The sequence below is a fragment of the Branchiostoma belcheri genome, unplaced genomic scaffold, assembly GCF_001625305.1.
Source record: "Branchiostoma belcheri isolate BF01 breed outbred unplaced genomic scaffold, Haploidv18h27 scaffold336, whole genome shotgun sequence".
Classification (NCBI taxonomy): domain Eukaryota; kingdom Metazoa; phylum Chordata; class Leptocardii; order Amphioxiformes; family Branchiostomatidae; genus Branchiostoma; species Branchiostoma belcheri.
Window position 1 is genome coordinate 5,811 of NW_017803950.1, and position 13,309 is coordinate 19,119.

At 45.5% G+C, this 13,309-nt stretch overlaps 1 protein-coding gene across 1 annotated transcript; it reads left to right on the forward strand.

The window, feature by feature from the left end:
* The first annotated feature begins 8,248 nt into the window (after positions 1-8,248).
* On the forward strand, positions 8,249-12,745 carry LOC109475372 (proteoglycan 4-like). Its single transcript, XM_019775981.1, has 7 exons — positions 8,249-8,276; positions 8,542-8,759; positions 10,085-10,144; positions 11,140-11,276; positions 11,501-11,624; positions 11,784-11,859; positions 12,084-12,745. The coding sequence occupies exons 1-7, from the start codon at positions 8,249-8,251 to the stop codon at positions 12,743-12,745; spliced, it is 1,305 nt and encodes a 434-aa protein (XP_019631540.1).
* The last annotated feature ends 564 nt before the right edge of the window (positions 12,746-13,309 follow it).

Consider the following 13,309-nt stretch of genomic DNA (forward strand, 5'->3'; position numbering starts at 1 on the left):
AATGTGAAGTTTTCAGGCGGGAACTTTTCTGGCAATAGAACGTGGATTGTGATTGGTGCGTCTAACGTGGATTGTGATTGGTGCGTCGGAATTTGGACTATTACATTTTGCTATTAAGGTGAAATCAAATAGGCAATGTTTTTACGTTCTTATCATTTGGCGGTATTTTCAGAATATTTGACTTCAAATGCATACAAAAATTATATATTATTACATACTTCGGAGATAGTCTTTTCTTCTCATATCTTTGTCGGTCAAGAATGGAAAAAGGAAAGGAGAAACAGTACACCCCCACCCGGCAGTCTTTTAATGTTTTAGCATTATGGCCTGTTCTATTTTTCGTTGGTGTGGGGTGAGAAGATGTTTTAAAACGATTTAGAACAGAGCGTTTTATGAACACTTTGAAACCAATCGTCGTCTGTTCCGGCCCATTTGTTCATGGACTTCTGATGACCACGTTACAGTTCATTTCGTATCGGTGGAGTGAATCCATCCATCCATCCACCCAGTCCTCCCCCAGTTTAGAATGGTCGGTCTCCCGCCACTCTGAGATTTCCAGTCAACAGGCGCGCGAACTCACTGCCGGGGACGGTTCAGTAACTATCTCGGGGTTCTGAAAATTGTCGTCTTCTATACTTGTGTGGTCACAATTTCGGCAACAAATGTAATTATCTTAATTATGATTTCAATATGTAGTTGTGTATTCTAACTATTGGATGATGAATGTTTTGGCCACTATGTTTTGGTTATACGGGGAGGTTTTTACTGTTATCACGGGGTCGTCCTTACTTTCCAAGCAGAGGTATGGGTTTGGTGGGAAAAAATCCCCGGTTCTGCAGACCATCTGTGATTTCATTAGGCGTGGTTGTTTTTCGTTCTTTGCTGTATGGTTACCGTGTAGGAAAATATACATATTTTAGTTCAAGTCGTGTCCGTGGGCTAATTGCAAGTATTAAAACAAGTGACAATAGTAAACAAGTGAACATAACATAAAGTGACTACACGCGGGAGACAAACCATGAGGCCTTCACTACGTTCCCGGTCTACAGTCACAAAACAGTTCCAGTTCCTTGTAAAATAAAATAAAGAGTATTGTATCTAACCTCTATTAGACTAAGGATGATCAACGGGCACTATATATACTGCAATGACATGCTACCCTGACAGGGGGAGGTTTACACCCGTATGGCGGTAACAGACAGGCAACAAAGACGTTGATATACTATGGAGGTTGTCCATTGCAGTTGGCAAGTCGGTGTAAGCACGCGGTTGATGTTCCCGGCTTGAACTATTATTGCATGGCCATCACATATTTTGGTCCTTAAATTGTGGAAAGTAGCTAAGTGAATCACCTTTACTTTTCACAGAACTTTTCAATACTGACAACCAGATCCAGTCAAAAACGACCGAGAGGCCTCTAGCCTTCGGGTCAGCAGACGTGTTTGTTGTAGTGTCCTGAAGGTCACAGAGTAAAACTAAGAGCCAGTCATTCACACCAGCTCACGCTAATAATAACCCCAAACCCAAACCTCTGCTTGGAGAGTAAATAATAACCCCAAACCCAAACCTCTACTTGGAGAGTAAATAATAACCCCAAACCCAAACCTCTGCTTGGAGAGTAAATAATAACCCCAAACCCAAACCTCTACTTGGAGAGTAAATAATAACCCCAAACCCAAACCTCTGCATGGAGAGTAAATAATAACCCCAAACCCAAACCTCTGCTTGGAGAGTAAATAATAACCCCAAACCCAAACCTCTGCTTGGAGAGTAAATAATAACCCCAAACCCAAACCTCTACTTGGAGAGTAAATAATAACCCCAAACCCAAACCTCTGCTTGGAGAGTAAATAATAACCCCAAACCCAAACTCAGGGACTACACCAAGGTGGTCCTTACCGAGAACCCAGGGCACGTGACATGAGAAGCCTTAATAACTACATGTCTTCTTTAAGGGAGTCTGTTGTAGCCTGCCTTAATAACTACATGTCTGCTTTAAGGGAGCATGTAAAGCCTGCCTTAATAACTACATGTCTGCTTTAAGGGAGCATGTAAAGCCTGCCTTAATAACTACATGTCTGCTTTAAGGGAGTCTGTTGTAGCCTGCCTTAATAACTACATGTCTGCTGCCTTAATAACTACATGTCTGCTGGAAGGGAGCCTATTGTAAAGCCTGTTTTACAATCTCCTGTCCTACTTCTAACCTTCACTGCTGTAGGTCGGCTGTCACAGAACCCAACATCGCTCTAAAGTCAGGGCACTGAACACAACATCGCTCTAAAGTCAGGGCACTGAACACAACATCGCTCTAAAGTCAGGGCACTGAACACAACATCGCTCTAAAGTCAGGGCACTGAACCCAACATCGCTCTAAAGTCAGGGCACTGAACACAACATCGCTCTAAAGTCAGGGCACTGAACACAACATCGCTCTAAAGTCAGGGCACTGAACCTAACATCGCTCTAAAGTCAGGGCACTGAACCTAACATCGCCGCTTAAGTCAGGACAAATAGAGCAGACCTTTTGGCTGCTGCAGACAATGGGTTCCATTTGTCAGAACCTGCCTCCCGGCTACTGGGACTGCTGAATCACGATGTCGCAATCACCTTAAGGAGACTCGCTGACAGGAACACTGACAGGAACATGTCCCTGCAATCTCTACTGACAGGAACATGTCCCTGCAATCTCTACTGACAGGAACATGCCCCTGCAATGACGGATTAAGTGTCCTTTTGAACTCTCAGTACATGTGAATGATCAGTTCAGTACAGTTTGGTGCCATAATAATCCGACAGTTGACGTTACGTTTGAGCATAAATTCTTAACCAATTTAGTATGCATATATAAATGGATTTTTACATCCATATCAACAGTAAGACCTTCAGCTGTAACAGCGGGAGGTCAGAGTCAAGTTCAGGGTCGGACATGTTCTGTTAGAACGTCTCTGACGAGAATGACCCAGAGGCCGATGACCTTAGACTCAACCGCCGTCTTTGTTGTGGTGTCCTTTCCATAACCCCATCCATTTCCTGTAGCGCAGTGGGATGTGCACTAGCCTTGCATACACTGCACTAACAGTGGGGTGTGCACTAACAGTGCAGTGTGCACTAACAGTGCAGTGTGCACTAACAGTGCAGTGTGCACCAATGGCGCGGTGTGCACTAAGGAAGTGCAATGTGCACTAACAGTGCGGTGTGTACTAGTAGTCAGGACTAGCCTTGCATTCTGCACTCGCCTTGCATTCTGCTGGTAGTAACTACGTCACTGCTGGTAGTTACCAGACATTCACACGTCCAACTGATGCACGTGCTTTATTTCTTACATGACCAAAGCGTCGCATTGGTATGAGGTAATCGGAACTTCCGATATGATCACCTTTAAGTTATTTCTGCGTGTCATACATTACTGCAAGAGTGTACAAGGCATCAAACGAATAAGAACAATCAAAGTGATATTGCACCAAGATTTCCACCTACAATGGAAAAAATAGACAGTTAGAATAACTGGTCACCTGGTATTTTGACCATTACTCTATCGGGAAACATTTTCTCAGCTTAGGCCACACCAATTTATTTCCTTGGTTAACGGATTCGCCGCTTCGTTTTTTGCCAAAATGAAATAAAAATAAAAACAGAACAAAAATCCATGCTCTCGGGTCCCGAATTGGGGGCCCAAAAATCCACCGGGTACGTTGTAATTTTTCAAACTTTGGGCATAGTTAACAGCGTTAAAAATACATTGCTTCAAGGCAGAAACATTTTTCTGAGTGCAATTTGTTCGGAAAGCTAGGTTGCCTCTTCAAAAGTTCGTCAAATTCTTTTGATATAGAACTCGCCCCCCACCCCCTTTTGCACATGTCACCATTCATGGGACAAAACTTCACTGACGACAAACGTACGGCAGATTTACAAAGTCATCGTACCTGTAACGACATATCATCTCCCTTTTAGATATATATTATATTTAGGAACACATATTGTGTCGGAAACATGTGCTAGTAACGGGCGTTAAAAGTATTATCGGCCGAACGTAACTCGACCAGGGCGGCACATGCACACACACATTCAAAACGATATTTTTTCCAGGGAATATGTAAAAATAACACAACATAACAATGTATTCTGGCATCACAAACTGTATTACTCTCAAAAAGTACAAAATCCTACCACGAACATGGGAATTTGGCAAAGTAAAAAGTCCTCCATGCACGTAAGTCCATTCACTAAAGTTGTTGTTTTTTCTCACGGTCGGAAGAGTCCACCTCGAGTAGGGGGAAACAGGTCCTTTTAATTATAGAAATTACTCTCTGAAAAATACTACATGTACATGTGGCATTCTAACAAAGTTACATCTTATTTAGATACCTATAAACAAGAGTACAATTGCAAATAATGCATCAATAATTACATCTAAATTTTTTAATAAAATGGTTCCCCCTACAAATAAAAAATCCCCATACATCAAAGACTTACCCTAGGCCATTGAATTTGTGGCAACTTGAAGAGTGTGTCAATGTGGCTATTTGTATAATGGGAAATATAAAATGGATACTACCGGTAGTATTTGGGAAAGATAAAAAAAGAAATAAAATATCTGTTAAAGTAGTTCTTTTGCCAATAACTTTTAAACATTCCTGGAAATTTGTCTAAAGCATATATTTAGGATATTGTAAATTTCAAGCTCTAAATAACTTCCATATCAGCCAGACACAATAGAATTCCCAGCCCAGTGGTAAGCTGTGTGCCCTGAACTTTAAGAAAACAATGGGATCTGAACAGAGCACCCTGATTTAAACCACTCTTTGGAAGTTTGAAAGATGAATAAAAGTGAAACCAGTTGGATCGGAGTCTTGTCAACTGACACTCAGTGACAGTTTGTTGTTCATGCGGTAAAGATGTGTATCTTGCAAAATTATACGAATAATTATAAAGGGATGTAATAGAGGTTGCTCATGTAGTAATGGTCCTTTCAGTTCAATAAGTGTCCAATGTAATATCATTTTGTAACTTTACTTAATGGATTGCTTAGACTACATGGCTGTATTGCAGGTAGTCACAAATTTTTATTTTTATTTTTTTTCGCCCGCCCGCTCCATTTTTTTCGTAGAAAAATCCGTTAACCAAGAAATTAAATTGGTGTGGCCTTAAGTAAAAATTAAAAGTGCCCATTTTTAGTTTGATTCAAAACAGCGAACTTGTGGTTGTTCCTGACAGTGGTTGTTCCTGAAGAGACACTTTTAGTATGTGTACGTTAAGTTCTCGTAGTGACATTATGTAAAGAGCAGGTTTAAAATTACATAGTCGATTACATGGCTGTCTGACCTGTGGATGTTTCTAAGCACGTTAAGACAGAGGAATGCACCTGTAAAGGACTGTACCTGTACCCAGCATGTACTTCCGCAGACGGCACAGAAATGGTTTAGCCTTTGTAATTCAAGCAGCAGCAAAGCTGGTTTAGATGAAACTACGAGAATTTGAAGTTAGGTAAATGGTTAGAATCGGTACCATTTTGGGTAAACTTTATATAAAGCCTTGGACAACGTTGTACCCGCTGATGCTCCAATCTTGCCTCACAGCTTCACAGTGCACAGTAAACCTCTCAGCTTAATCACAGTGCACAGTAAACCTCCCAGGTTCACAGTGCACAGTAAACCTCCCAGCTTCACAGTGCACAGTAAACCTCTCAGCTTCACAGTGCACAGTAAACCTCCCAGCTTCACTGTGCACAGTAAACCTCTCAGCTTCACTGTGCACAGTAAACCTCTCAGCTTAATCACAGTGCACAGTAAACCTCCCAGCTTCACTGTGCACAGTAAACCTCCCAGCTTCACAGTGCACAGTAAACCTCTCAGCTTCACAGTGCACAGTAAACCTCCCAGCTTCACTGTGCACAGTAAACCTCTCAGCTTAATCACAGTGCACAGTAAACCTCCCAGCTTCACAGTGCACAGTAAACCTCCCAGCTTCACAGTGCACAGTAAACCTCTCAGCTTCACTGTGCACAGTAAACCTCTCAGCTTCACAGTGCACAGTAAACCTCACAGCTTCACTGTGCACAGTAAACCTCCCAGCTTCACAGTGCACAGTAAACCTCCCAGCTTCACAGTGCACAGTAAACCTCTCAGCTTCACTGTGCACAGTAAACCTCTCAGCTTCACTGTGTACGGTAAACCTCTCAGCTTCACTGTGCACAGTAAACCTCCCAGCTTCATAGTGCACAGTAAACCTCCCAGCTTCACAGTGCACAGTAAACCTCTCAGCTTCACTGTGCACAGTAAACCTCTCAGCTTCACTGTGTACGGTAAACCTCCCAGCTTCACAGTGCACGGTAAACCTCCCAGCTTCACTGTGCACAGTAAACCTCCCAGCTCCACTGTGCACAGTAAACCTCCCAGCTTCACCGTGCACAGTAAACCTCTCAGCTTCACAGTGCAGATTAAATCTCCCAGCTTCACAATACACATTAAACCTCCCAGCTTCACAGTGCACAGTAAACCTCCCAGCTTCACAGTGCATATTAAATCTCCCAGCTTCACAATACACATTAAACCTCCCAGCTTCACAGTGCACAGTAAACCTCCCAGCTTCACTGTGCACAGTAAACCTCCCAGCTTCACTGTGCACAGTAAACCTCTCAGCTTCACAGTGCATATTAAATCTCCCAGCTTCACAATACACATTAAACCTCCCAGCTTCACTGTGCACAGTAAACCTCTCAGCTTCACAGTGCATATTAAATCTCCCAGCTTCACAATACACATTAAACCTCCCAGCTTCACAGTGCACAGTAAACCTCCCAGCTTCACAGTGCATATTAAATCTCCCAGCTTCACAATACTCATTAAACCTCCCAGCTTCACTGTGCACAGTAAACCTCCCAGCTTCACTGTGCATATTAAATCTCCCAGCTTCACAATACACATTAAACCTCCCAGCTTCACAGTGCACAGTAAACCTCCCAGCTTCACTGTGCACAGTAAACCTCTCAGCTTCACTGTGCACAGTAAACCTCTCAGCTTCACTGTGCACAGTAAACCTCCCAGCTTCACAGTGCACAGTAAACCTCCCAGCTTCACAGTGCACAGTAAACCTCCCAGCTTCACAGTGCACAGTAAACCTCCCAGCTTCACAGTGCACAGTAAACCTCCCAGCTTCACAGTGCACAGTAAACCTCCCAGCTTCACAATACACAGTAAACCTCCCAGCTTCACAGTGCACAGTAAACCTCTCAGCTTCACTGTGCACAGTAAACCTCTCAGCTTCACTGTGCACAGTAAACCTCCCAGCTTCATAGTGCACAGTAAACCTCCCAGCTAATCACAGTGCACAGTAAACCTCCCAGCTTCACTGTGCACAGTAAACCTCTCAGCTTCACTGTGCACAGTAAACCTCTCAGCTTCACAGTGCACAGTAAACCTCCCAGCTTCACTGTACACAGTAAACCTCCCAGCTTCACTGTGCACAGTAAACCTCTCAGCTTAATCACAGTGCACAGTAAACCTCCCAGCTTCACTGTGCACAGTAAACCTCCCAGCTTCACTGTGCACAGTAAACCTCTCAGCTTAATCACAGTGCACAGTAAACCTCAAAGCTTCACAGTGCATATTAAATCTCACAGCTTCCCAGTGCGTAGTAAACCTCCCAGCTTCACTGTGCACAGTAAACCTCCCAGCTCCACAGTAAACACACACACGTGCCCCGCCATACGAATATCCCCCCGCCCAGAGCGCCCCTCCTGTGCAAACACGCGTGACGTCCGCATCACGGCGTCGCCCCGGGCCGGGAACAGCTTAGCAAGGGTCACATCAGGCCACAAGGCTTTCACAAGACACCTGACGTAACGTCAAGGTGGGTCACGTGGGCAGTACCTGCACACATAAGTACAGGTGGGCCGGATTCACCTGTGAACACCTTCGGAGACGACAGCGCTCAGGTACGGCACTTTTATACCACTCAGGTACAGCGTTTTTATACCACTCAGCCACGGCGCTTTTACACCACTCAGGTACAACGCTTTTACAACACTCAGGTACGGCGCTTTGGTTCCTTGCAGACCACTAGTACGTCTTGCTGTATTCTTGAACTGTCAGTATGCTATAGCTACAAGTAGCACCGGCTAAAGTAGGTACCGATTCCCTTGTGACGAGAGAGCATTGCCAAGTTACTACTCTGTAAGTCACGTCATCAAAGGCAGAGTGCGCTAGTTCGTTCTCTGCCACGTACGAGGTTAGTCAAGTCATAATTCATCATGAAATCCAACAGTCAAGTCAAATCAAGTCAAAATAGGTACAAGATGTGAGATCGACTATTAGCTACTAGCCTGAATAGCGTTTATATGTATGACCTTTCTGTAGTTTTGCTTCAAACTCAAAACCTTCAGACCCACGTCTTCAGCAGCAGTCTGTCTTTTCGCCGGTCCAGTTGCCATAGGGCTGTATCTGATATTCTTATTGGGGAAATATTAATTATGGTTAATTATGGTAAACATGTTGTGGATAATATTTGTTTGATTGATACCATTTCCCCGTGCCTCTAACACAGACCAGCCCGGACATTTCCCCGTGCCTCTAACACAGACCAGCCCGGACATGTGGACCAACCAGTCTCCCCGGCAGAAGCGGTGCCGCGCGGTGTTCCTGCTCGGCGCGCTGCTGGTTATCCTGGGCTGCTTCAGCGTCGTGCTGGGCGTCACGGCCGCCGTCAGGTTCGCCTGGAGCACCGAGCACCGGCTCAGCGCGCCCGTCTGGGGCGGCGTCATGGTGAGTACGCTAGGAAACTAGCGCTACCTAGCCTTAACTAGCTCTACCTAGCTAGGCTAGGCGTCGTGCTGGGCGTCACAGCCGCGGCCAAGTTCGGCTGGAGCACGGAGCACCGTCTCAGCGCGCCCGTCTGGGGCGGCGTCATGGTTAGTACGCTAGGAAACTATCTCTACCTATCTCTACATATCTCTACCTAGCTCTACCTAGCTCTACCTAGCTCTACCTAGCTCTACCAAGCTCTACCTAGCTCTACCTAGCTCTACCTAGCTCTACCTAGCTCTACCTAGCTCTACCTAGCTCTACCTAGCTCTACCTAGCTCTACCTAGCTCTACCTAGCTAGGCTGGGCGTCGTGCTGGGCTGGTAGATTTATCATGGAACTCGTTTTGTGCACGTTTTTTTTTAAAGATGCTTAAGTGCCTAATACCGCGTGAACCATTTGCCCTGTCACTAGACATGATAAATGATTTCGTTACGAAGATGTAAATTTCAATTTCTAAAATGGTTGGGATTCTGGTCGACCTTTTCTGTCTATCAAGTCAGTAGTGAATGGCAGGTTGCCAGTTTACGTTGTGCAACTTTGGAGATTTAAGGCCTTTCTTTGTTTTGGTTTGCTTTGGTTTCGCGAGCGGGTCGGTATTTTCTGCCCCGAGACAGTTTTATGAACCAAATTAGCAGCTGAAGACACGTACCCAAAACGGTCAAGGCTTTTTCTACGTCGGGCGACCATGCTCCAGTTCGCATGCGCAACGATGGGGTAATCAGTAACACTAGAAATAAACTTCGAAGGCACAAACCGAGCCTGAAACATGTAACGTTAGCTGCACAAACCGAGCATGAACCGTGTAGCTGTATGCCACGATGTTAAAATAAAGAATCGTATCGTCTGCATACAAAGCCAACTTACATGGCAGTATACAATTAGAAAGATCATTTATGTACACACAAATGAAGGGGTCCAAGAATGCACGCCTGAGGAACGTCGCAAGTTATCTGTAATGTTTTGGGCAAGACTAGGTTAGGCACGCACACTGAAACCTGCCAGTCAAATACATGACATTTCGTCAACACTGCGGGCTTTGAGTTTACTTGACATGATGTCATAATTTAAGGTATCAAAGGCCCTGGACAAGATGGCACCAGTTTGTTGTTTTTTTGTCGATTGACTCACAGTCCACTTTTACAAACTTTAGGGCAATTTCACCAGAATGGCGTTTTCTGAAGCTGGCTGGCATTGTGATTATGAGTGTAGTCGGTATTGGTTAAAAAGGTAGCCTTGGGAATGTGTAAGTAAGAACATCAGTGACGACAGAATTTGTTTTCCAGGTCATCGCGACAGGCGCAAGTACCACGTACGCGATCCAGAAGAACAAGCACAAGCATCTGGTAGGTTTTATAATATAGGCTTTATAGTCTTGGTAGGCTTTATAATATAGGCTTTATAGTCTTGTCTTTAAAACCTGGATTACAAATTGTTTCTGATGTCTGGAAAAGGAACAAGTGTCCGGTGGGTAAATTTTGACCCTGAAGTTCTGGCCACCTGCTGTGTACTTTTGACCCGAGTTATTTTTATCCGGTTGCAATGTGGCATATTTTTTAACTTATGGCGGTAAGACGATCTTTTTCCCCAAGGCAAGTGTCAATTAAGGTGCCACTTAAGGTGACTGTGGCAATAGGTTCGTAAACATTGTTCAGGCAACCCTGTTCTCAGCTGCCTCTGGTTTGAAAAGTCTAGCCCAAAGTTAGTTTGCTGCTGAGTTACCGGGCGTTTGAAAGGTTGGTCTCAGGCGACTTCATTACGAGAACACGAGTGTGTAAAAGTTCTTAACGTATCTGAGCGACATGAGAAGAGAGCTGTCACCTTTTTAAACTGTCCCTTTCCTTTTGCAGTACTACTTGTTACTGGTGTTAAACTGTCCCTTTCCTGTTGCAGTGCTACTTGTTACCGGTGTTAAACTGCCCCTTTCCTTTTTCAGTACTACTTGTTACAGGTGTTAAACTGTCCCTTTCCTGTTGCAGTACTACTTGTTACTGGGAGTCAGCTTGTTAAACTGTCCCTTTCCTGTTGCAGTACTACTTGTTACTGGGAGTCAGCTTGTTAAACTGCCCCTTTCCTGTTGCAGTACTACTTGTTACTGGTGTTATACTGCCCCTTTCCTGTTGCAGTACTACTTGTTACTGGTGTTAAACTGTCCCTTTCCTGTTGCAGTACTACTTGTTACTGGTGTTAAACTGTCCCTTTCCTGTTGCAGTACTACTTGTTACTGGTGTTAAACTGTCCCTTTCCTGTTGCAGTACTACTTGTTACTGGTGTTAAACTGCCCCTTTCCTTCTGCGGTACTACTTGTTACTGGTGTTAAACTGCCCCTTTCCTGTTGCAGTACTACTTGTTACTGGGGGTGAGCGTTGCCGGGATGACGGTTTCCTTTCCGCAGTGGATCCTGTCGCTCTCCGGGCTGATCAGCGGGGACCAGCTGTGCTCAGGATCTGCTCTGGGACTGAACAATCACCAAGACACGTAAGTCTGGGACTCAGCAGTCATCAAGACACATAAGGGTGACAAAGTAGTTGCCTTGTCTTTTTAAAGGCTCTCGTTAGATTGTAGAGTTTTCAACTGATGGATCTTGAGCTTTCTACACACAAAGCAGAAGGGTTGACGGTAGTTGTACCAAATCCGACGACCCAATTGTTGTTTATATTTACGTACTGAATGACACTAATTCTAAGCTTAATGTTTTCCAGGCCGAGGGACTACGTTGCTGCCAAGGCTCTGCATGGGGTTTGTCTGGTGCTCGGGTTTGCGGAGACGCTCGTCAGCTTCAGTCTGGCCATCTTAGCCAGTGTCGGCATCTGCGACAACGGAGAGGTAGGTGAACAATACGGCCGTATTAGCCAGTGTCGGCATTTGCGAGAAGTAGTCTGGCCAGATAAACCAGAGTCGACATCTGCGACAATGGGGAGGTAGTGAACTGTCTGGCCGTATTTGTATTTATGTTTGTTTGTTTGTTTGTTTGTTGTCCCCCAGACGTCGACTTCCGTGTTGGAAAGGCAAAACCGTCTGTCCGTCCGGCGCGGCAGTACCCGAGCAAGCAGCAGGAGAGGTGGGCATTCGTCTATACTCAGAAATCATGACATAGTTACTGATTTATACTTAGAAATCATGACGTGGTTACTGATTCATACATTCATGAAAATTGGTTTTCCACGGCATTTAGTTTGCTCTACGTGACTAACATTGATATCTACACTATATCTTCATTGCGTAGTGAAAACGCTTAAGGTATAGTTCTTTAATTTTAATATGTGTATATACTTGTGATTCCAGCGAGGCCGGCGGTGGTTCGGCTACATCTCGCATCAGGATGCCGTTTGAACCCGCCGCCTTACGATGCAGAACCACACACCGGGCCCAGGGCACCGTACTGTACAGAAACGCACGCCGGGCCCAGGGCACCGTACTGTACAGAAACGCACGCCGGGCCCAGGGCACCGTACTGTACAGAAACACACATAGGACCCAGGTCTAACACCTCCCCGCCCCCTTATACTGCCGAGCCCGGGCCCGGGTCACCTGCAGAACCACGCGCCGGGCCCAGGACAACACACGCCGGGCCCATGTCCCATTCGTCCCCGCCGCCTTACGTTGCCGAGCCCGGGCCCAGGTCTCTCTCTCGGCCCGGGCACTCTGTAGAACCACCCGTCGGACCCAGGACACCTGCGGAACCACAGACCGGGCCTAGACCTCACGCGTCGCCGCCGCCTTACGCTGCCGAGCCTAGGACACCGTACTGTACAGAAACGCACACCGGGCCCAGGGCACCTGTGGAACAACACACCGGGCCCAGGGCACCTGCGGAAACGCACACCGGGCCCAGGGCACCTGTGGAACAACACACCGGGCCCAGGACTCTCACGACCCCGCCGGACGGCACCATGCGCGAGCCTCCACCGCCGTACCAGTCCCGGGAGGACCTGTCTCGGGTCTGACACCAACACGTCCAGATTTATACAGCTTATTTTAGACATTAGAGTAGCCACTTGCACAACATCGTCTTTATTCTTTGTGTGTTTTTATCCTGTTGAATGCAATAAGCCTCGGCCAATAACTTGCAGTAAACGCATCATTTTATTTGCTTACATAAATGTAAAATTTGTAGTGTTTCCAAGAACTACGGACAGTTGAGTATTACCGCCACCGTAATTAAGAAAAGAATGTAACGGCGAGTCGCGTATCTCTCTCCTATACCTAATAACCTGTACCGACTGGCGCCCTCTGGCGTCCATTACTGGTATGGCACATATTCCCAGACATTTGGGTGGTGTTGTATATCAAACTCGTGGAGGGTGGCAGGCCAACATTAGTGATACGTGAGAGAACTTGATGTTTGCAAAATTTACGTAGACATTCAATATGTCAACTACCAACACACATGTGCTCCCATGACATATTTATGCACTGCTTGCCAATTGTTGTCACGACAGAGGAGCTGATTTTTGTAATAAATGTTTTAATCTTACTGACTCGACTTCTTTCCTAATGGGTTCTGCAAA